The following is a 21,629-nucleotide window of genomic DNA, read 5'->3' on the forward strand; positions in this document are numbered from 1 at the left end:
CTTCAAAATCTCACGCTACGCCCCTGTTTAACTAGCACCTTATCCATTATAAGGTCTGAGGTAAGATCGACCTCTCAAGGAGCTTACCTCCAGGTGAGCCAACATATTTTCCGACAAAAAAAGAATTAAAAATAGGGTACTAACCAGCAACTGTTTTTGACGTTTTATCAGGCATTACCGATAATAATTGATCTATTTTGATCGGTGAATTTGGCAGCACTCACTCATCTTCAACGAGAAGTTAAATTGGGAATAGGGAGCGTAAATTACTTTCTCAAGAACAAGTGATGTGCATAAATTTAAAAAAGTTAATCGATTCCTTCCAGCCCTTTTTTAGAAGAGAATTTTCCCAGACAAGTTTTCCTTAGTCGTGTAAGTAAAAAATGGCCATTTTTGCTACTGTGAAAGAGTGTGTAAGTACTCCTTCAAAAAATAGAAAGGATTATGTTAGATAATGAAAAAAAAAAAAAGACCAATTAACCACATGGCGCAAAATTGTTTGTGTTTGACGTTCTACTGTGGCAATTGCTTGGTAAGCTTCCAAATTTTATGGATGTATGAAAAACAGCTGCAAGATATTATCTTCCTGTGTTCTTCCTTTTTCTTTTCTTTTTAACAAATTCTTGACAGATGCACTACCCCAAGGAGGAAACAGAAAGCACTCAGGCTACGGTGTTCAGTTATTCAGTTGTAAGTCACCCTTTTTAGTACCATTTAAATAATTTAGACTTATGGTAAAATTGACGGTAGAACGCATTGCCCTGGGTAAGGCTGTTTTAAATCTATTACCAAGACAGCTTATTTCTTGTTCCAAGACAGCTTTTAGAAGTTCTCTTTTGCTAGAAGTTGTCAGAGTAACAATCGAGGAGTTGGCGTCTTTGCTCAAGTCAGTAGGGAGCTTTAACAACGACGAGTGCGACGGCAACGAGAACGCCAAAAAAGCAATGGGTTTGTTAAGCAAAACAACAACTGCACGTGCTTCACACCCTTTTTGTACATTTCTTTACCGTCACTGCGCGACTAAACGTGAAAATGCCTGATTTCACGCTTTATGGAGGACGTAAACAACGACGACGAATTTTTCTTTCTCTTTCTAAACTTGAGTGCGGTCCCCAAGAAATCAACTCTAGGGAAATTCGCCTACGTTTGACATTTTCAGCCGATTGGAATAAACGCGACAATGTTTGAAAAAACGCGAATGCCTTTTCTAGACGACGTTTTCGCTGCCGTCGCCGCCGTCAATGCTAAAGCTCCCTAATGAGTCCAAACTCGGAAAATAATTTTCAATGTCAAAATTGAGGACGCCATATAGACAGTGGCTGACTTAAAGCCATAGTTGTTCTAGCTGCTATTCTAAATAGATCGATACCGCCTTGAAACGGATAATCCCGTTTTACTTGGTTTAAAAAAACGCTATAATTTATTGATGCAAACGGTGACACTTCAAAGCATTAGATAATATCAGGGGCACACAACGATGGTTTCCTCCTAAATACATTGAAAACACTTTTGAGGCTATCCAGAGTACTTTTAGATCTCTAGAAATGCATTCTAAGCCGGGCGCTTTAAAATTTGTATTTGTTCGGTCATCCTAGGGGAACTTTGGTCTTTTCGAAATTACAAGGGCTTGAGTATTATTTTCCCGAAAATTTTAAATGAAATTTGACGCCTATTATGAAAGTGAGACATTTAATTTCTGATTCCTCTCGCCATCACATTTTTGAATCCGAAAAATTTTAGGTTTCCTTTTTTTCTACGAAAAATAGCCTAACCTGAGAAGTGAAATGTAAAAAATTAAACTTTAGAAAATTTTAGGCAATATATTAGCCTGCGAACAGCAGACGCATTTCCGGTCGTCGCTTCTCTCCCTCCGAAAAATAGCTATTTTTCGGAGGGAGAGAAGCGACGACTGGAGATGCGTCTGCTGTTCGCAGGCTAGCAATGTATTAGATAAGCTTCAAAAATTGTTTATTAATGGAACAGTCATCTAGAAATATTTAGCTTTCCTCAAGTAATAGAAAATTCTGGCAATACTTGCTTCTTCGAACAGATATTTTACAGAAAGTTGGGTGCCATTGATAATCGATATCACTTCCTAAACAAATGCACAGAGCAACAGTCCAATAAGACGTTTCTGTTTATTCAAGTCATTAACTACAGTTTAATTCACGAGCTTAGTCTAAATAATGTGAACCTATCGAGCTTTTTAGCACAAAAACCAAGCGCAGGGTTGGAATAAATTTATTGGAGTGGCCGGCTATCAACAACACACCTGGAGAAATAATGGCAAGACAAGGCAATTTTTTTTTGAAGCTGATAATACGCCAATTCTCACTTAAAGTAACAGACAAGAAGAAGCCCTGTAAGGAGTTGGTGAAAAAGAAAAGGTCTGTCATAGAAGTGAGCGCCACATCGGTCATGGACACTTTTTAGCAGAGCTTCAATACCGGCGTGACTCATACAGGGATTCAAACCAGACAGCACTGTAACTACAACACATGGAATTTGCTGATCAACTGCGCACCTCTATCGAAGCAGAACCACAGTTTATTGGGAGCTTCACCTTCAAGTCACATCAGAAAATGCTATCATCTTATTGAACTAGGACAAAAATTAGCCTCCGTTGCAGGTGTACTCAATGGCCCACGACCGCAAACGTATTTCCCGCCAAGAAAACTTTACAGGCTAAGAAAGGGGCATGAGATAAGCAAAGTGCCCCAGGGAGGAGAATACGCTTTCTTTTCCCTCGATCAACCGTTCTTAGTTTACTTCCCATGCGGCTGCTACGTTACGCAAGTGCGAGTGGTTGTAATTAGTCTTTAGGGAGATTACCCTCACAAGGCTTCGGTTATGTGCGGTTCGGTTAAGACGATATGGGCAAGCTGTCACCCAATGTCGCGCCCGGGCCAGAAGGGTGATTAACGTTCGGCAAATATTTACACCACACAATTTCGTGTGTGGCCTCGGTTAGGATGATTGAGGTTTATACCTTGCAGTTCTGTGAATATGCATTTTTTGATGAATGCATCGACCTAAAATTATGCATATGTTATGTGCGCAAAGAACAGAACAATGAGAACAGAATTTAAGGTCATTGAAACTCTGATTTATACTTTCTAATATCGTTTCAAAGAACCATTTCTTTGATCCTTTAGGGGATTTTGAGGAAGCATTGTAAACATTAAGGGATTCCAAATTGGGGGTTTCAAGATACCGGTGGTCCCAAAGCTAGGATGTTTTTTTTTTACACAGAATATGGCGTCATAATAAAATGTGACCCAGGATTATGGATGTATTATTTATTCGGCACTCCAACCTTGAAGCTCACTTTTTCATGACATTTGTCGGCCCATGAACGGTAATCCAAGATAGTCTTGGATTCCAGATTCTGCATCCCAGGTACTGGATTGCGAATTCCTTGTCAGTGAAACTTGGATTCCAGTTTCCAATCGTTAGCGGGATTCCGGATTCTCTTAGCTGAATTACGGATTCCAAAGCCCAGCATTCTAAGCTTCTAGACTACGAGTAGTCCCCATTTTTCCTCAGGGATAGTAGAGCGAGCGAAACGTGAACGCGCGTGAAAATCACCCCACGCGTCTCGCCTTTCTCGCGAGGCTTGATTTTCATGCGCGCTCGCGTTTCGTTCGCTCTACTATCCCTGAGGAAAAATGGGGACGACTCGTAGTCTACTAAGATTCTAGATTCCATGAGCAAAAATTGCCCTGATGCCGGAATCCGGACTACTTTACATGTGGCGAGACAATATAAGCTTAAATCATTAACTTTTTTTTCAGATTAGCATGACTACTCTTAAACACGGAGTCTACCAGTAACGAAGAAAGCTGGCATCAACGGCATTAACTGCAATGCATTCTATCGCTGCGGGATTGGTCATTTGCTTTCTGCTTGGATATGAACTGACTGCCGTCATAAGCAGTAAAAATTACAGCAGGTTACATCAGTCCAGACTAATTAGACATGCGCGTGACACTCGAACAAATCGAAAAGCTCGAGAATTAGAGGAGCCCGGTTCCAACGAGAAGAAATGTAATTACATCGTTGCCGTGCTGGACTTTCCACCATATGTGATGGACAAAACAAAAATCTCGGAGAGAGGATTTATGTACGACCGAATAGTTTGGTTTATAGATCTTGCATGCTTCAGCACGGGACCTGAGGAACAATTATCGTGCAATTTGCAGGCCACGTTTGTTAAGAACACCGACGAGCTAGTTGATTTAGTTAAAAGTAACAAGGTGGATTTTGCTTTTCCCATTTTTTCTGAGGCTAAGGAAGCTCTTGAAGGCATTGAAAACGTAACGGTTATCCGGGCATTTGCGTCAAAGGGCTGCTCATTGATTGTGAATACAAAACAGTGCGAGGCGGAATCACAGAATCAGTTATTTACTTCTATAAGCTCACAGTGGCCTATAATTATTTGCATCATACTTCTCTGTGGCATTGCGGGAATATTTATTTGGTTGCTGGTAAGTTAAATATTTCATAGTGATCTGCGGACTATCGATCTTGCAGTCTTTTCAAGAAGTTCATTCTGACCGAAAAACATAGTAATCCACTTATTAATAAGTACATTTCAGAGGCGCCTGTTCTATGAAGTGGGCGGGATCAAATCCCTACGCAAGGTGTTTTGAAGACTTTAACGGCTTTTTACAATAGCATGAAAGAAGCCGATAATTTCCCTGAAAATGTCGCATTCTCCTTGTCATATTTCTTCGGAATTTGTTGAGTTTGCCTCTCTCCCCCACCCGAAAAAAAGCAATCGTCTCGTCCTGGCAATGTAATTCATGTGTCTGCAATTTTCTCTGGCCAAAAATAAACTTTCAATTCAAGATGTTTGAGTTCTTTACTCTTTTTTCGTCACTCCAGTTGCTCCAATCACATGAAAAGATTAAAAACATAATTCTGTGGTCGTTTCGGCATCTGATAAAATATAGACTGGACTGGACTGGATTGGCAAAACATGGACTGGAATAGTAAAACGTCAATGCCTCCCGCCATCAATTACACAATAACCACACAATCTGTTTTTGGCCACGAGAGAAGTTTATTTCTACTAAAATGAAGACAGAACTAGAATCAAAAAACACCATTAATAAAACTTGGATAAGAAAGAATTATTAATACATGCATTAATAAAACATGAGTTGATAAAACATGGATTGTTAAACAATAGAACCTGATATTGTGCTGGTATGGTGTTTGATGTAATATATCAAACATGAGATGCAGTGTTTCATCACCAGATGAAACACCGAGAAGAGAGTTGAAAATACGACGCGCAGCGGAGTATTTTTGACGAACTTCGAGGTGTTTCATCTGGTGATGAAACACTGTGTCGAATGTTTGATATTTCTTCTCAAACAGAATCATTTTAAAGGAGAAATTAAGGATGCAAATACTAAGCAGTGTTTCATCCGATTTCCAAACACTCATTAAACATTAATTTCCTTTGTATTTTCTTAATGAATTATTAATGAGTTTGAGAAATAATTAGAAGACACTGTACAGCACTTCGTCGAGTAACATCTCGGCAGTTTCCAATTTCTTCCACGCGTTCTTTTAAACTGGTAAAAGGAAAGGCTTTTCATTTTTAAGATGCAAGCGGGTCACATGAGCAGTGGTAAAGGGATGAAGATAAGCCCCGTTGATGCCTTCCTCCGCCTTTCGTATGTTTTCCCTTTACTAATATCAGAAACTCATTTACTAATTTAGTGTCTTCCGTGTGCCTTCCTCCACACTAATAAGTGCATTCCTCCATATCTAATGAGCGTCTCTCTTATACAATAGGAACAATACAGGGGCGGGTCTAGGGGGAGGGTGCAGGGGGTGCGCACCCTCCCCCCCCCCCCCCCCCTTGAGATGACCTGCGGTTTTCTAATACAACTGGTATTCTGTAAAAAAAGAAAAAAAACTAATGGTTTATTGGTGTTGAAGTAGAGCAAGAGACGAGTGCACCTAACAAAAATCCTGGATCCGCCCCTGCAATAGAGTACTTATTCCTATTAAATAGACGGTCCGACAAACCGAGCTAAAGTTACTTAACGGCCAAGCCTATTGTTCCTATTGTATAAGAGAGACGCTCATTAGATATGGAGAAAGGCACTTATTAGTATGGAGGAAGGCACACGGAAGGCAGTAAATTAGTATGCAGGAAAGCAGTCATGCGTATGAGCAAAGGGAAAACATATGAAAGGCGGGGGAAGGCATCAACGGGGCTTTATCTTCATCCCACTACCACTACTCACGTGCAAGCCCATCAATTGACAATGTTTTGATGTTGACGATAGGAACACAAAGGCAGAAAATCGGAGTTTGCGTCTACGTTTTCAAAGGGCTTTCCCGATGCACTGTGGTGGACTGTGGTGTCATTAACTACTGTTGGGTAAGTTATTTAGAAGGAGGGAGGGTAACTCTGGTGCTGGGGTTACCCTAGAAAGCGGTTGCCCCAGCACTCACATATTTGTTAGAGGAGCCATTGCTCATTCTCCTCTTGCGGGGAGCCTCCAATCACCAGGTTCAAATCCCGCCGTCGACAGTCTCCCTTGCTCCGAGAGGTCTTTCTACGGGTACTCCGGTTTTTCCCTCTTCTCCAAACCCAACAATTCCAAATTGCAGTACGTTAGTTAGTTAAATTCACTTTGAAATACGTTAATTAAGTTTCTCTCAAAGGTTTCAGTACGTTAGTTAAGTATCTCTGGCCCTGTTATAATAGCGACTATACCGCGTACATCAGAGGCACCTCTGAAACTATCGCTCGTATACTACAACCTTACAACATACGCGTTGCACACAAGCCGATAACCACTTTACAACGACTACCAGGACTACTTACTAATGTTAAGGACAAAGACAAACCGGAAGACCCGGGAGCAGTATACAAGATCAAATGGTGAGACCGGCAGAAACCTTAGCACGCGACTGACTGAGCACAAACGAGCGACAAGAAATGTAGCCTGTTCCGCGCTTCAGATAGGCTAAGATAGTGGGAAAGACGCGAAAGGGAAAGGTACGCGAAAAGGATAGCGTGGCAGGAAAAGGAAGAGAAAAGGAAGCGAGAGAGATGTATATATGATCGACTTGTTTTCTATATTTTGGTCTGCAATATTTACAGTTATTTTTTGTCGAACGTTTTTATTTTTGCTTTTGAAGATCATAAAATTAGTTTTTTAAACATTTGATGATAATTTGTTTGCTACTAGCCAAAAAAGTTGGAAAGTTTGACGTTTTAGTCGTACAAAACAGCATTGTAGTCGTGCAAAACAACTGCAAAGAAAGACAAAAAAGCGTGCTGCACGTGCAAATTTGTCTTTTTTCTAATAAGATCTATTGATGTTGATGTCATTTTCATTGCCGACCCGTTTAGCATTACACGATTTATTTTTTTTGCTTATAAGTATTATTAAGCAGAGCTTCCCTTTTAGTCCTGGCTAAATCTGTGTATTAAAACGTTCAGCTATTTCCTTATGATCTGTAACCTCTATATCATTCTCCTTAAGTGCATTTTTTATCTTAGATACGGGGATGGTGACAAAACGCCAAAAACTTTCATCGGGCGTTTTTTTGGAATTTTATGGGTCATTGTTGGAGCAATTATGATGTCCTTTTTTACTGCCTTGATTCTAAACGCCGTGCAGGCTGCCCTAGGTGGAACAAAATGTCAAGATATTGCTTCCAAAGAGGTAAGTTATTTGAAGAATTTCTACTGTGGAGCGACTTGGGTCTCAAACGTCGAACTTTTTATGTGCCGAACCTAATGCATAAATTACTGTTATTATTCATTCAAAATATTTCCCCGATTCTGATTTTTGGCTAAAAGCACACGCATAATAGAGTACTAAAGTGATGACGTCATAAAAATGAAATTTCTGAAATTATGGGATTTGTCAAGATATTCTGAAAGAACAATGTCCAAGAGGCCTACTTGCCAAAAATGAGCATTTCGGGGCAAATTGTCTCCGAGATCGTAGCCCAGTTATACTCAGAAATCTCCATACAAACCCTTCTAATTTTTTTGGGGGTCGACCCAAAAAAAGTTTAGAAGGGTTTGTATGGAGTTTTGTAAGCATAACTGGGCTACGATCTCAGCAACAATTTGCCCCAAAAAGCTCATTTTTGGCAAGTAGGCCTCTTGGACATTGTTCTTTCACAATATCCTGACAAATCCCATAATTTCGGAAATTTCATTTTTATGACGTCACACTTTAGTACTCTATTCACCATAACCAGTTACCGATGACCAAATTTGGGAGAATTTTGTGTTTAACGAGGAAATGACGTCAAAATGCAGCCCGCCACAGGTTAATGCACCGTTACCGAGAAGACCTGGGGACGAAGTTGAGTTGTTTTGGTTGTGAAAAAAAAATGGCGGACATTTCACTCGTTTCAAGAGTAAGAACTACAGCTGGAACCAGGCGAAATAAGAGCTAAAAACATGGCAAAAACAGCAAGAAGACAACCAGAAGGGCGACATCTGCTATTTGGAGAATATTTGCGGAGCTGGACAAACCTAAACGTACACTATCGAAGATAAACTTAACAGCGATTCAGGTAAGCATGGTTTAGCTACGTTTTTAAACTAGGCCTTCGGCGTCGGTGGATAACACCCTCCTCGATCTGCTTAATTCTTCATATCCTACGAAAGCCGAATTCATTAATTGTCACTGGTTAGCATTGTAGACTTATTGTACATCGTAAGAATGAATTGAGTTCGACGAATTAAGTTCGATGTTTGAATCGGCCGTCGAACTTACATCATTTGGGTCGACCCAAATAGCTATTAAGTTCGGTACATGGAAAGTTCGACGTTTGAACTGGGCCTAATAGATTCAGAACAAAAAGTTCAGATTTCTAGTAGTTCCTGTGTCACCTCAAATCCAAATCCTCCTTATAAATTTTAGTAAAAGTTTTCGCAAGGCGACATTGTTTTCTTCATATTTCACGATGTGTAGCGTTAGCAATTTAGTAAGACTGAAAGAAGGCTGGTGGAATAATGAATGTCTCAGTATGTGCGTAATAAGCACAATACCACATGAAAAGTGATTTGTACGGTATTAGCGCACTCGTTTTTGTATCAGAAATCTAACTAGTGAGCGCAGCGAACGTACTTACGCGCGCACTTTCCATGAATCTGGCAAGGCAAAAGTGACCAAGCCCTAAGGTATCTACTATTTGTGCCAAATAGTTCAAAAATAAAAGAAATAAATAAAAATATCATTCCTAAATGTGTCTCCGAGTATGGTAAGAAGACAATGCAATAATGCCAGATATTTTTAGGGGAGCAGAAAACTGTTTCGGCTATATATAGTCTCGCCTCATCTCATAGGGTCTGTTTACATGCATACATACATATATACATGGAGGCGGGGGATCCTGGGTAAATGAAGTAACCCGCGGCGGGCGACCCCACCTATAATGTAAGTGTTATCAAATTAAAATGAGAAATTGTATGGACAGGCAGGTTACCCAACCTAAGCCGGGTTACCTCCTATCTGGGGTCCCCCACCTCCATGTAAACAGGCCCTTAGTCAGCAACTTCCACAGCGATATGCGCGTGAGCGGAGGACGGTTGGAAACGAAGTCAATAGTCTTAGGCTGCCCTCGACTTCCCCTCCTGCTCTCCTTCCCCCTCCCCCCCTCCCCCAGCCTGTGCACAGCCACTCCCTGTTCGAAAGTAGAGGCGGGCTGCACACAGGCTACCGCGAGACTTACCGTACCCTCCTGATTAGCTTGATGGGCGATGTCACATCCGAACTCTCAAAGAATGTCTGGTAACAAGGCTGGTGAATGAGAACAGCGAAGTTTCAAGCCAAAAGAATCAAAATCAGAATCAATGATCTTGATCAAAATGGCTGAAAACTGTGGTAGTGACGTCTATGGTGCCTTGCTCTTTTCTAGAAGATCAACTGCTATTGGAATGCGCGCACGTGTAGAAATTACGGCTCATTTTGAGGGAAAAGATTTCATAAAATAGACTGAAAATCTAACGCAGTTACTGGTGCCGCGAAGGATGCTTCAGGGTGGTTGGTTCCTGCAAGATTATAAAGTATGTGTTTTTTTAGGTGGGGGTGTCCACCAAGGAAACCGAAACACAAATTGTTGCGAGGGAATTCGAGGCAAAGATCGTGAGTAAGTACAAAGTAGAATCCAAACCTTCGCGATGCGCGATGCGATGAGACTGGATCAGTGGATACTACAATTCTAGAGTTTTGACTGGCGAGTCGTGAGTCTTATGGTGTGTATTTTTCGCTATGTAGGCAGGGGGTAAGGTTAACAATTTTTCTAAGAAGCAAGATTGAAGAAAGCATCTACAAATACATCTACTTCTCCCCCCCCCCCCTCTCCAACATACACTTTTGTTTTATCAAAAATTGTTCTTTCCCCACCCTTTTTTTGCAAATCACCGATCAGATCTACGAAAGGGGCATTGAAGATAAAGACACTTGTAGAATGCAGTCCTTTCAGTTGTCCTTTCTCGGTCAATAAGCGTTTTACAGGATTTATGCAGAATCCAGAAATCCGGCTTTCATCTTGTGCAGATTAACCTTTAACATGCTAATATCAAAGTTTTTCAATTTACAGAGTTTAATAACCTGGATGAAATACAAAAAACTCTTAGTAAAGGCGACATTGGACGAGTATTTGTGGATTGAAACACAGCGTCTCATTTGTTAGATAAATCCGGATTGAAAAAGAACAAGCAAATACGCCTGATTCGACACATTGATTATACCATGGATTACTTCATAGCTTTTATAAAGAGAGACAGCTCACCCCTTGAAATTGCAGAATGTGGTCCATACAAGAAAACCTAGTGTAAATAGAGTTCAAAGTTCAAGGACAATGACATAACTACAAAATATTAACGTCAAACTATTCAATTTATAGAGTTTGACAACCTGGAACAAATGCAAAGGAATTTGAGTGGTGGAGACGTTGGCCGAGTACTTGTGGTTCGAAACACGGCGTTTCACTTCTTGGATAAATCAGGGTTGAAAAGGAACAGGCAAATACGCCTAATTCGAAACATTGATTATCCCATGGATTACTTCCTAGCTTTTACAAAAAGAGACAGCTCACCCCTTGAAATTGCAGGATGTGGGCCTAGTTTGAAGGAGTTAACGGAAGATTTAGTGATGGTTGCCAAGTCAACAGCTCAAGAACGACTCATACCCGCCCAGATACAGGTAAATAACTTTCATAATTAGCAATTACTGAATGAGGCTGACATGGACGCGAAGAATTATGCAAATTCAGGAGGGTGTTATTCACCCGAGACTGATTGAAGCCAATCGGAAACGGCGAAGTATTTTGAATAAATAATAATTATTCTTTTTCTGTGTGAGCGTCTGGACATCGACCTAACCATCAAACCTCAGAAGAGTAACTACACTTCAAAAACGAAAAAGAAAGAATAATGTCGAGTAGTGCTTTTGATAGTCACCATGACCCTTTGTTTAAATTAAAAATTTAGGAATTTTGAATATTGAGTGTTTATGGAAACTTCAAATAGAAAATTTATGAAATTCAAGGTCAACTTAGGGTTATGTATGTTTGTTGGTAGGTAGCTATAGGTAGGTAGGTACTAGTTAAGTACGTGTACACAAGAGTATGTCCTCGGATTCACCGAATTTTCCACACAACAATTTTTCGGATTCGTAAGAGGTATTTTCTGCCCGTTTTATTCTGGATTGCTACGCCAAAACGAATTATTTGAAATAAATAACTTGAACGTTTCATTTCGTGTAAGATTAATCTTGGTTTGCCACTTTCGCGTTATCGAGAGCTATAACTAGTGAAAACTTTTAACACTGATAAGAATAGGAAAAGCAGGCATAATCAGTCGTTTTAAATGTGTATGCTTTTCCTGTTCTTATCTTATCACTGAATGTTGAACTGCAGGGGCGGATCCAGGATTTTTTTTAGGAGGGGGTGCACTCGTCTCTTGCTCTACTTCAATACGAATAAACCACATAGTTCTTTTTTTAATTTTTTTTTTTTGCAGAATACCAGTTGAATTAGAAAACCGCAGGTCATCTCAGGGTAGGGGGGGGGGGGTGCGCACCCCCTGCACCCTCCCCCTAGATCCGCCCCTGAACTGAAAGAAAATGTAATGTGTAACGAACCTAGGCTGCGTTTCTTTGGGAAAAATCCGAATCCAGATTTTAGGTTAATCAAAAATGGAACGACGTCAACGGAAGAAACAATGAATCCGAAAACGAATTTTTACCATGGCAACCATACCAAGCCATTTTTACGAAGTACGTTAATAAGAAAAATAGTGTAACTAGCTAAACTTTGGATAAAAAAATCGACCTGATCTATCATTTCATGTCTTTTTCCAAGGTTATTACAGTTTGCGGATAATAAGAATTAATTCGACCGTATTTTCTCCTTTATTATTTGGTCTCCTAAAGCAGCGTTAAATCCGGCCCGAATCTCTATTTCACAACGCTTTTAACGTTGGTCATTTTGCTAAATTGACAGAAAGCTTCTCATCCACCACCTCTTAGTTTTTGCTGCGGTTCAGTTTTCGACAATATTCGACAATGCATCTAACATTACAACTCTTGGTAATGAAAAGAAAGCTTACTGGAAGATTGTATTAAGAAAGATGTACCTCTAGTGCAATGGACAGTAATGAAAAACCTGTGCCCTTGATAGGCACTCGCAACCCATGAACTTCCGGGTTGAGCGGACAGAGGCTTTAATGAACAGACCTTATTCACGACACTCGCCATCTTTGCACGCCCCTAAGGACTGATGGGATAAAAGCAATGTCACGTGGTTTTTCAATTGGCAAACAAGTGGTAAAGGCTGCCAATCCAAGAAATCAACGTCGAATTTGCTTATTCTAGACAACAAAAAAAAGAAGAACTTTTTATAATTACGTTAAAGACGATAATGGCAATTGATGAACGAAGTGATCATTGTTTCTTTTCTGCATGCAGTAGGGACTGCAGATGTACTCGCGACAAGCAATACTGACGTAAAACTTGTCGAAACTCGAACTGAACATTTTGCAAGATTATAATCGTCGTCTCGTTTTGAGTGAATGAGCAAATCACTTGTTTGCCCCCTGAAACACCACGTGACATTACTTTTATTCCAGTTATCCTAAATAGATCACTTACTATTTTACTTCGTTTCTACGCAAGACGCTTTAAACTTCGCTTTAGTTAACCTGGCACTATAAAGGAATAAGCGTTTCGCACACACGGCTAAGCTTTACCATAGTTAATTGAGTGGAATGGTTATGAAACCCGTCAGACTCCTTTGTTATATGTTTTTGTGGACCTGAAAGTGCACAACGTTCAAAAGAATTCCTATCATTTTGATTGTATTGACCAATAAAAACGTTGCATTAATTTATTCCGTAACAATTTGCCAACAGAAAACAAAGGATTGTGCACTTTCAGCGTGCTTCCAACATAAACTGCAGCACTGTTGTTTTTATCATTGATGTTTGCCGCTTTTCATAACCAGTCTCCTCTAATAACTATGGCTTTACCTAGGAGGGCAGGTGTCTGGTTAATGAAAAGTTTACCGTAAATAACATGGGCCTGGTTCCTGAAAGACCTATTAGCGCTAATCCAGGATTAAAATTTGTTCCGTTTTTGAGTTACCTTTAAGTTACCATATCTCGGAGTAAAGGCCCAACAATATTTTGTAAGCTCGAGTTTCATGTTCTTAGAGAAAAAAATACCTTGCTTAAAATTTGGCTTAATCCTGGATTAAACCTAACCGTCTTTCGAGAAACCGGGCCCCGATAAACGACCACCCTCAGATAAACGCCTCTTTCGTAAAAAACGCCCCCTCTACGCTGTTTCAGTTTCTTGCTTGATTAACAAGGCTTTGCGTATTTCCTCTTGTTTAATGTCAAGTTCAAAGTAAGGATCAGAGACTAACGATGACAACACAATAACCCTAAGCGAGGATTCTGACATCGTTGTTGGGATTTGAAACGGCGATATGGATCTTTAGACGGCCTAGACGTATCAATTGATGGAGTGGCGGATATTCCGCTATTTTAAGACTCTCTTGATATTTTCACCGAAACCATATTAGTTTTGTGGAGCTTGTTCCAGTTATGAGAATAAACGCCTCTCTCTTTAAAACGCCTCCTATCTATTAAACGCCCCCGCATGGACCCCTCAAATTAAATTGACGCCCCTTGCGTTATTAGGTCATTTACTGTAGAGCGTTTTCACATGATGTCACGTCCGCCGTATTGGAGTCCCAAAACAATAAAAATGTATTTCTTTTAGTTTGTGATTACATTGTTTATTTCAGTTCCCATTGGGACCATTAGACCCTTCTGATCCTTTATAAACCACTCCTTGTAAATTTCACACCACTTGACGCCGACCAGTTAGTCTGCTACACAGCCGTTTTTAGTGTCGTTGAGCGTTGCGTGACGACACTAAAAACGGCTGTGTACAGACTACCGACCAGTCTACTCGTGGCTGCTTTTTTCTTTTTCTTATGTTTATAGGTTTAACTAAGTTTAATATTTACTTGTATTTTCGCATCGCGTTTTTAAAATGATTGGAAAAGAGGCTGATCGAAGGCATATTTGATTGGAAACGAGGCTGCTTGGGCACAAGTGAACTTAAAAAAAATAGCGTTCACAGCTATTCGAAGACAAAACAGGTGAATTTGTGACTAAAACGGAATAAAAGAAATGCAAGAATACGCAAAACATATTGCTCGATTTACCTTTTGAGAAGTATCTGCAAGGTAAAACATCTGTTTATATCCTACAACGGTGCCTAGGAATACTGGAAATAGGCCAAACTTTTGAAGAAGTTCAACGATTAGGTAAGCATGTTAAAAACTAGAAATATTTTGAATGAATAATTAGCAATTATTGAATTCATCTGTCGTACAAGGAGGATGTTATCCCTTGATCTGTTTAATTCTTCACATCCTACTCAGCCTCATTACTGATAAATGCACCCGGGGATGCTACTCCACAAGAGTTTTATACGCGAAGGCTCCGCCCCGAGGTCAGTCCCTTATCCTTTTGTAAACCATTATTTGAACAGAAAAGTTACCCCTTTTCTGTACCTTCTGTTGACAAACGGTAACCCTTTCTCCTACCTAGTTTGGAACGCTGCATACCTTTCAAGTGCTTTAAATGTACAGCACGCACGAAGTTTTCTTGACTTTTTCACAGCCATATAAGGCGTCTGTTATCGCGTTTAGGTTCTTTTACAGACAAAATGACAGATTATTCCTATCTTTCTATATATAATGGGAACTAGTGAAATCCCTTTATGTACCTGAAGCCTGAAAAGGTACCCCTTTCGAGTGGAGGCTCGCCGTCAAGGCAATAGGAAGTTTTAGCAACGACGACGGCGACGGCAAAAAGGACGCCAGAAAAGCAATAGCTTTATTACGCAAAACAACAACTTTGCACGCACATCGCGCTTTTTTGTACATTTCTTTTACCGTCCTTGCACGACTACGACGTGAAAATGCCTAATTACAAGTTTTATGGAGGACGTAAACAAGCGACGACGAATCTCTTTTTCTCTCTCTAAACTTGAGTGGCTCCTCAAGAAAGCAACTCCAGGGGAATTCGGCTACACAGTTCCATTTTCAGCAAATTGGAATAAACGCGACAAAGATTGAAAAAACGGGAATTCATTTTAAAACTGACGTTTCCGCTGCAGTCGCCGTCGTTGATGCTATAGTGATTTCAAATACAGTTATCTGCAGGTACTTTTTCCCATAATCGGTCAAATACACATAACGCATATGGATAATAAGTTAATTTATTATTATTATTTTATACAGTCAGTCGGAAATGGAGGTGTGTTCTCCAGTGAGTCACAAATGACCAGATTTACCTTGTTTTGTCTTCTGGGAATATTCGGAGCCTTGAGTTTTTTCGGTTTCCTCCTGGAAGTTTACACCAGGCGCAAAGCAGTGGCACACGTGCGATCTGAAGGTAAGTAATGCTTAATTTTTAATTATCTTTGCTTATGAAGTTAATTGAAAGCATAGCTCAATCAGTCTAGGGCCCGTTCCACACTAATGCGTTTTCGTTTTCATCGAAAACGCATCGATCGATTTGCGTCCACACTACCGTTTTGATGCGTGTTCGACTGCCCACGCTGAATCGTTCGAAAACGATAGAATTGCACGTTGTGACGCCAGTTGAACTCTATGTGCATGATACAAACACACACCCCCGCAATATTTTCGGTCACCGTTTTCATTTTGATGCATTTTCGACCGTTTTCGATCGTCCACATTAATACGATATGAATGCGTTTTAGTGTGGACGGAAGGTATAGACGCATCGAAATGCTTGCGTTTTCAAACGAAAACGAATTAGTGTGGACAGGGCCTAGGTTTCTTTGTATCAGAATAATAATAAAAACGATAAAGATGATGATGATAATAATAACGATAATAAAATTTTACAGAATTTTAGGCAAAAGATTGCGCTGAGACTTGATCTAAAAATAACTTATTGGATTTGCTAGTCGGATATACTCTTTTTAATTACCTTCTTTTCATATCAAGCCTCAATAGGCCTTTTGCATTAGTTAGTCACGTGATCAACTTTCTGTAAACATGGAAACAGTTCGCTTTAGGAAAATTCTGTTAGTAGAAACTGAAAGAGCATATTAAAATTAAGTAACCAGTGAACTTTCAGCCGTATATCTCCGAAGGAGGGATTGCAACAGCCGCCGAAAATTAGAAGGATTTAGATAAGAAAAACAACTCTTGCCACCCAGTCACGCTGAGTGGTTTTCCATACAAATCCTACCTATCACCCCACCTATCATGTAAACGTGATCAAATTAAAATGAGAGATTATATGGACAGGCGGGTTACCCAACCTAAGCGGGTCACCTCACCTACCTGGGGTCCCCTACCTCCATATAGATAGGCCCTAAATCGTTCCCTTATGTATTTAAGGGCTCAAATTGCCTGTTAGGAATGAAAAGGAGATTTGAGCCCCATGGAAAACTACTCAAGCGTGACTGGGTGGCAAGAGTTGTTTTTCCCATACAAATCCCTCTAATTTTCGGCGTCCGTTGCGATCACTACTTTTGAGATATACGGCTGAAAATTTACAGGTTACCGAATTGTAATATGCTCTTTCAGTTCCTGCTAACAAAATGTTTCAAATGCGAACTATTTTCGTGTTTACAGAAAATTGATCACGTGATCAACTAATGAAAAAGGCCTATTTACTTTGTACCCTACTGTTTCTTCCGTCTGAACGACAACTGATATTTTTATGCTGGAAAAAAAATCTCCACTTTATTGTATTTCACAGCTTTTCTTTTCCTATCCTTTATTTAAAACTATTAGTAAATAAATCTAAAATGTAATTAGCTTTGAGTAGATTTCTTGGCTGGTAAATCATGGTAAAACAAATCCGGGTTGCATTTCAGAAAATCGTTTTGAACTTTGGTTAGAAACGAGGGGATATACAATTGTTCTTACAGGAAATGCAACGTCAACTGATCTTCATGATGTACCCTTAAATAGAAGAAACCGCTCTGGTACCAGTAAAGAAAATTCCTTGATGCAGAATTTCTTAGAGATGGAGAAAAACCTAAATGAATTGATAGGAGAATTACAAAAGATGAAAGAGGAATATGCGAGCACTATAGCAGATGGAGGCGCATCAAAACATAACAATCAAAAGTGGAGTCAAGGTAAAATAAAAATCCCAAAGTAGTGACATTTTAGTACACAGACAAATCACGAAAGCTGGAAATGGGCGGTTCACGGAGTTTAGGGAATAGTCAGCCTTCCAGTTCGATCCAACGCCATCACTCGCTCTCACATTAGGGACGTTAAGATCCGAGGACGACGACGGCAGAGAAAACGTCGCTGAAAAAGTGAATTCGCGTTCTTTCAATCTTCATCGCGATTACTCCAAGTCACTAACTTTGTCAAATGTAGGCGAACCCCCCTTAAGTTGAATTCCTAAGAACCATATCCAAGTTCAGAAAGAGAGAGGACATTTCGTCGTCGCTTGTGTACTTCCTCTGTACACCGTGAAATTAGGCATTTTCACGTCGTAGTCGTGCAGTGACGGCAAAGAAATGTACAAATGTCTGGTATATCGGGCTCAAATAATTCGTCACGGCGGTTTATGCCATGAGGTTCAAGAGTCATGGCCTAAGCCGCCGTGACGAATTATTGTAATCCAACTCCTTAGTATTTTTCCTTTCTAGTTTTTGTGTTGTACGTCATTTCCGCCTCTCCCTTTTAAACAATTTTTATTGCGACATTCTCCATCTATATAATATTGTGATTCCTACATAAGTTCAGTAACATCTGTAAACCTGAAGAAGGCTGGTATGGCCAGCCGAAATATTGTTATGAAAAAACAATACACGTTGTTCTGAATCAGCTTTGCAGTAGTCTTTGGGCTTCTCGTTTTTGGTTCTTTTTATTCTGGCTGATTAGAGCTCTTTTCTAGCAATCCAACGTTTACAACTAGCAGGATCTTCGTCCACGGTTTTTGCAGTTAATTTAATATCCTTTGAAATTGTTATGCTTTTTCAATATTCAGAAATTTTATTGTATTAGCTTCAACAGAAAATGATAAGCCTATGCTAGTGAGAAAAAAAAATGTAAACCAAGGATTCGCCTATACCAACTGAAAAGTCATCATTCAGTAGTAGTTTCTTTTGGAATCATTTCCAAAATACTAAAATGAAGCAATTTCCGCTACAAATCGTGAAATGGCAAGAAAAATGACGTATTACACTTCTGAAACGTTTGTTCTGAAGTAATAAAAACTACTGATAAATGAAAAATTAGAGCAAAAGTCAAATTGCTGGTTTGAATTAGAAAAAAAAAGGGAAGAGGTTCTGTATGAAACCTACCTCTTTCGTTTCAGTTTAATTTGTTTGTTTTTATTGTTGTTGCTAAGACATACAAAGGTTCTCTTTTTCATTTTTCGGGATTTGCCTTTTGGTACCTTTTGCCTTTTGGTACCTTTTTACAAAAATTCGCTGCAAATGATTTCTCTTTGAATGGTTGGGACATGTTGGGAGATAAAGGTACGACAGACACCTATCGACGCCGCGGCTTCTAATTGAACAAATAATTTTTCTCACAATTGTAAACTTGACTCCTGGCCGGTCGTTGGCGGTTCCAAAACATTCCTGCTTTACGCCTCTGATTGACAAGCTCTAATTTGTTTATATTATTTAAAAAAACCCTGATTCCATGACTTTTCAGTAAGTATTATCTCAGTATGTTTATAATAAATAATAGCCTGTCATCCTTTTTTGGAGCGATATATCACTATATCCATATCAAGGTCACTTAAGAAACGAGAGAGAGAGGGAAACTGGACCCAGTCAACTTTCGCAAAGACTTCTGGGACTGTTATTAGGGACAGAGAAAAAAAATGGCCAAACGCTGATCGGTGCGGAACAAATTACGGCTCCAGTTCCCTACTCATTTCTAAATTGGCGAATTCCGAGACTCTTTCTCCTTTTCCTCCCTTGTCGTCGACAGGAGAGAAGGCCTGGGAATGAGGATGGGTCATTAGACACGTGGTACAAAACTGCCATGTTGTTGGGACGCAAACATACTGGGACAGAAAAGCAAAAGAGCTCTTATCAGTTGGCTACATTTACATATTAACTAAGGCTTGAAATGTAGCTCAACGTTGGATCAAACAAGATCGTGATAAGTCGAAAAAGATAAAAATAGAATTAAAGTCAAAAAGAATACTGCAAAGCCTGATCAAACAACGTGAAAAAGGCTGAGGTATACAACATTTCTTCATGATCTGGACTGAAGGTCTAGAAAAACTGGAGCTATTTGTCGATTATCTTAACAAATTTACACTCCACTATAAAGTTTACATGCTCACACTCATTTAACAATATCCCCTTCTTTGCTGTCATGGTTTAAGTCAACGATGGCTTCATAGAAACTGACCTTTATACTAAACCTACTGACAAACACCAGTATCTTCTCATTTCATCTTGTCATCCTCATCATACTAAACGCTCTATTCCTTACAGCCTTGCACTTCGCCTTCGCCGCATCTGTTCCAGCCATGACACAAATATAACGCGCCTCAGACGTTCCTCGTGCTGACGCACTTAAAGACAAACCTCCTACACGTGAAACCACTCCTTTTGTTATTGCGTATAACCCTACGTTACCTAATGTCGCGCACATTATTCACAAACATTCCCATGTATTATACACCTCAGAACGTTGTAGAAATGTTTTTAAAAACCTTCCAGTAGTAGCTTGCCGCCGATCTTACAATTTAAGCGATATTCTTGTAGGAGCCCAATTGCTAGAGACTGATAATTGTAACAATGCCCGGGTCACTCCCGGTTCTTTTCGGTGCAATAGCAGGAACTGCACCATATGCCCCTATATTGACCTCAGCCGGGGCTACTTTACGTGAAACCTACAAAATCAAATCTCACATTACTTGTAATACTTTCATTGTTTTCTACATGATTTAATGCCGCCTTTGTAATTTGCAATATATTGGGGAAACCAAACACCGCCTCAAGGACCGGTCGGTTACACCCAAACCGCAGTTTCAGAACACTTTCTCAGCAATAGCCTCTCTGTTTCCCATATGTTACTTATCGCAATTGATTTACTTAGATATGAACGCGATTGTCTTAGGAAAGCACGTGAGGCGCACCTCATTCATAAAGCCAAAACTATCGAGCCTCTGGGAATGAGCAAACGTAACGACAATAATCATTATGTATAATCTTTATCTTTTTTTCGGTTCACTTTTCTTAGCAGCCACACCTTACCACGTCATACCATGTAACTTCCTTTTACTATTTTACAGTAGTATATATTCTGTATATTAGTGGTTTTTCCTAATAAACCTGATGAAGACTGGTATAGGCCATTTGCATGATGGCGTCATTTTACTACTATGACCAGGATCCTTCAGGGTTTTGCTTTCTTGTTCAAATTGCGGCTTTTGTTATTTAAACCTCACTGGGGCTACCAAATTTAAATATGAAAAGAAAAACGAGCAAAGAATTCTGGTCGTAGTAGTAAAATGACGCCATCGTGCAAATGGCCTATTGGCCAGTCGAAATATTGTATACCTTAGCCTTTTTCACGTTGTTTGATCAGTATGCAGTACCTAGTCTTTTTGACTTTAATTCTATTTTTATACATATTAAATGCTTATCAAGGAAATGACGTATTTTTTATAGAAACGACTTTTTCCGATCTTCATGGTGCATTCGATACAGACAATGTGTTTGTTCTAGACGAAAAAGGAGTGCGAGATGAAGAATCTTCCAAAAACGAACAAAGGAAGGCAAGGCATGGCAAGCGAACTGCAGAAGAGAGCTACCATGTTTGAGTTAAGGAATGACTGTGCTTTTTTAGCTTTGGAATTCTTTGGCATTTTTCTTCCACTTTAAAGTACAACTTTGCTACAAGCCTACGGTAGAGTCCAGGAGACATTAAAGCAATATTAAATTTGTATAGTTTTGCCATTAGGTAAAATTCAATGTAGATACGCTTTCAAATCAGACAAACCTCAATCTATCCTTAAACATACCCATCATGCAAAGAACTTCTATACCTTACAAAAGTTAACACGTAGACCTTTATTT

The 21,629-nt window shown here is 39.7% G+C and overlaps 1 protein-coding gene across 1 annotated transcript; it reads left to right on the forward strand.

Annotated features, from left to right (window-relative positions):
* Positions 1-3,859: 3,859 nt before the first annotated feature.
* Positions 3,860-21,611, forward strand: LOC140953274 (uncharacterized). The gene is made up of 8 exons (XM_073402774.1): positions 3,860-4,487; positions 6,309-6,403; positions 7,535-7,700; positions 10,080-10,146; positions 10,906-11,204; positions 15,820-15,973; positions 17,490-17,702; positions 21,222-21,611. Exons 1-8 carry the CDS (start codon positions 3,867-3,869, stop codon positions 21,371-21,373), a joined length of 1,767 nt encoding a protein of 588 aa, XP_073258875.1. The 5' UTR covers positions 3,860-3,866; the 3' UTR covers positions 21,374-21,611.
* The last annotated feature ends 18 nt before the right edge of the window (positions 21,612-21,629 follow it).

This window comes from Porites lutea, chromosome 11 (genome assembly GCF_958299795.1).
Source record: "Porites lutea chromosome 11, jaPorLute2.1, whole genome shotgun sequence".
Classification (NCBI taxonomy): Eukaryota; Metazoa; Cnidaria; class Anthozoa; order Scleractinia; family Poritidae; genus Porites; species Porites lutea.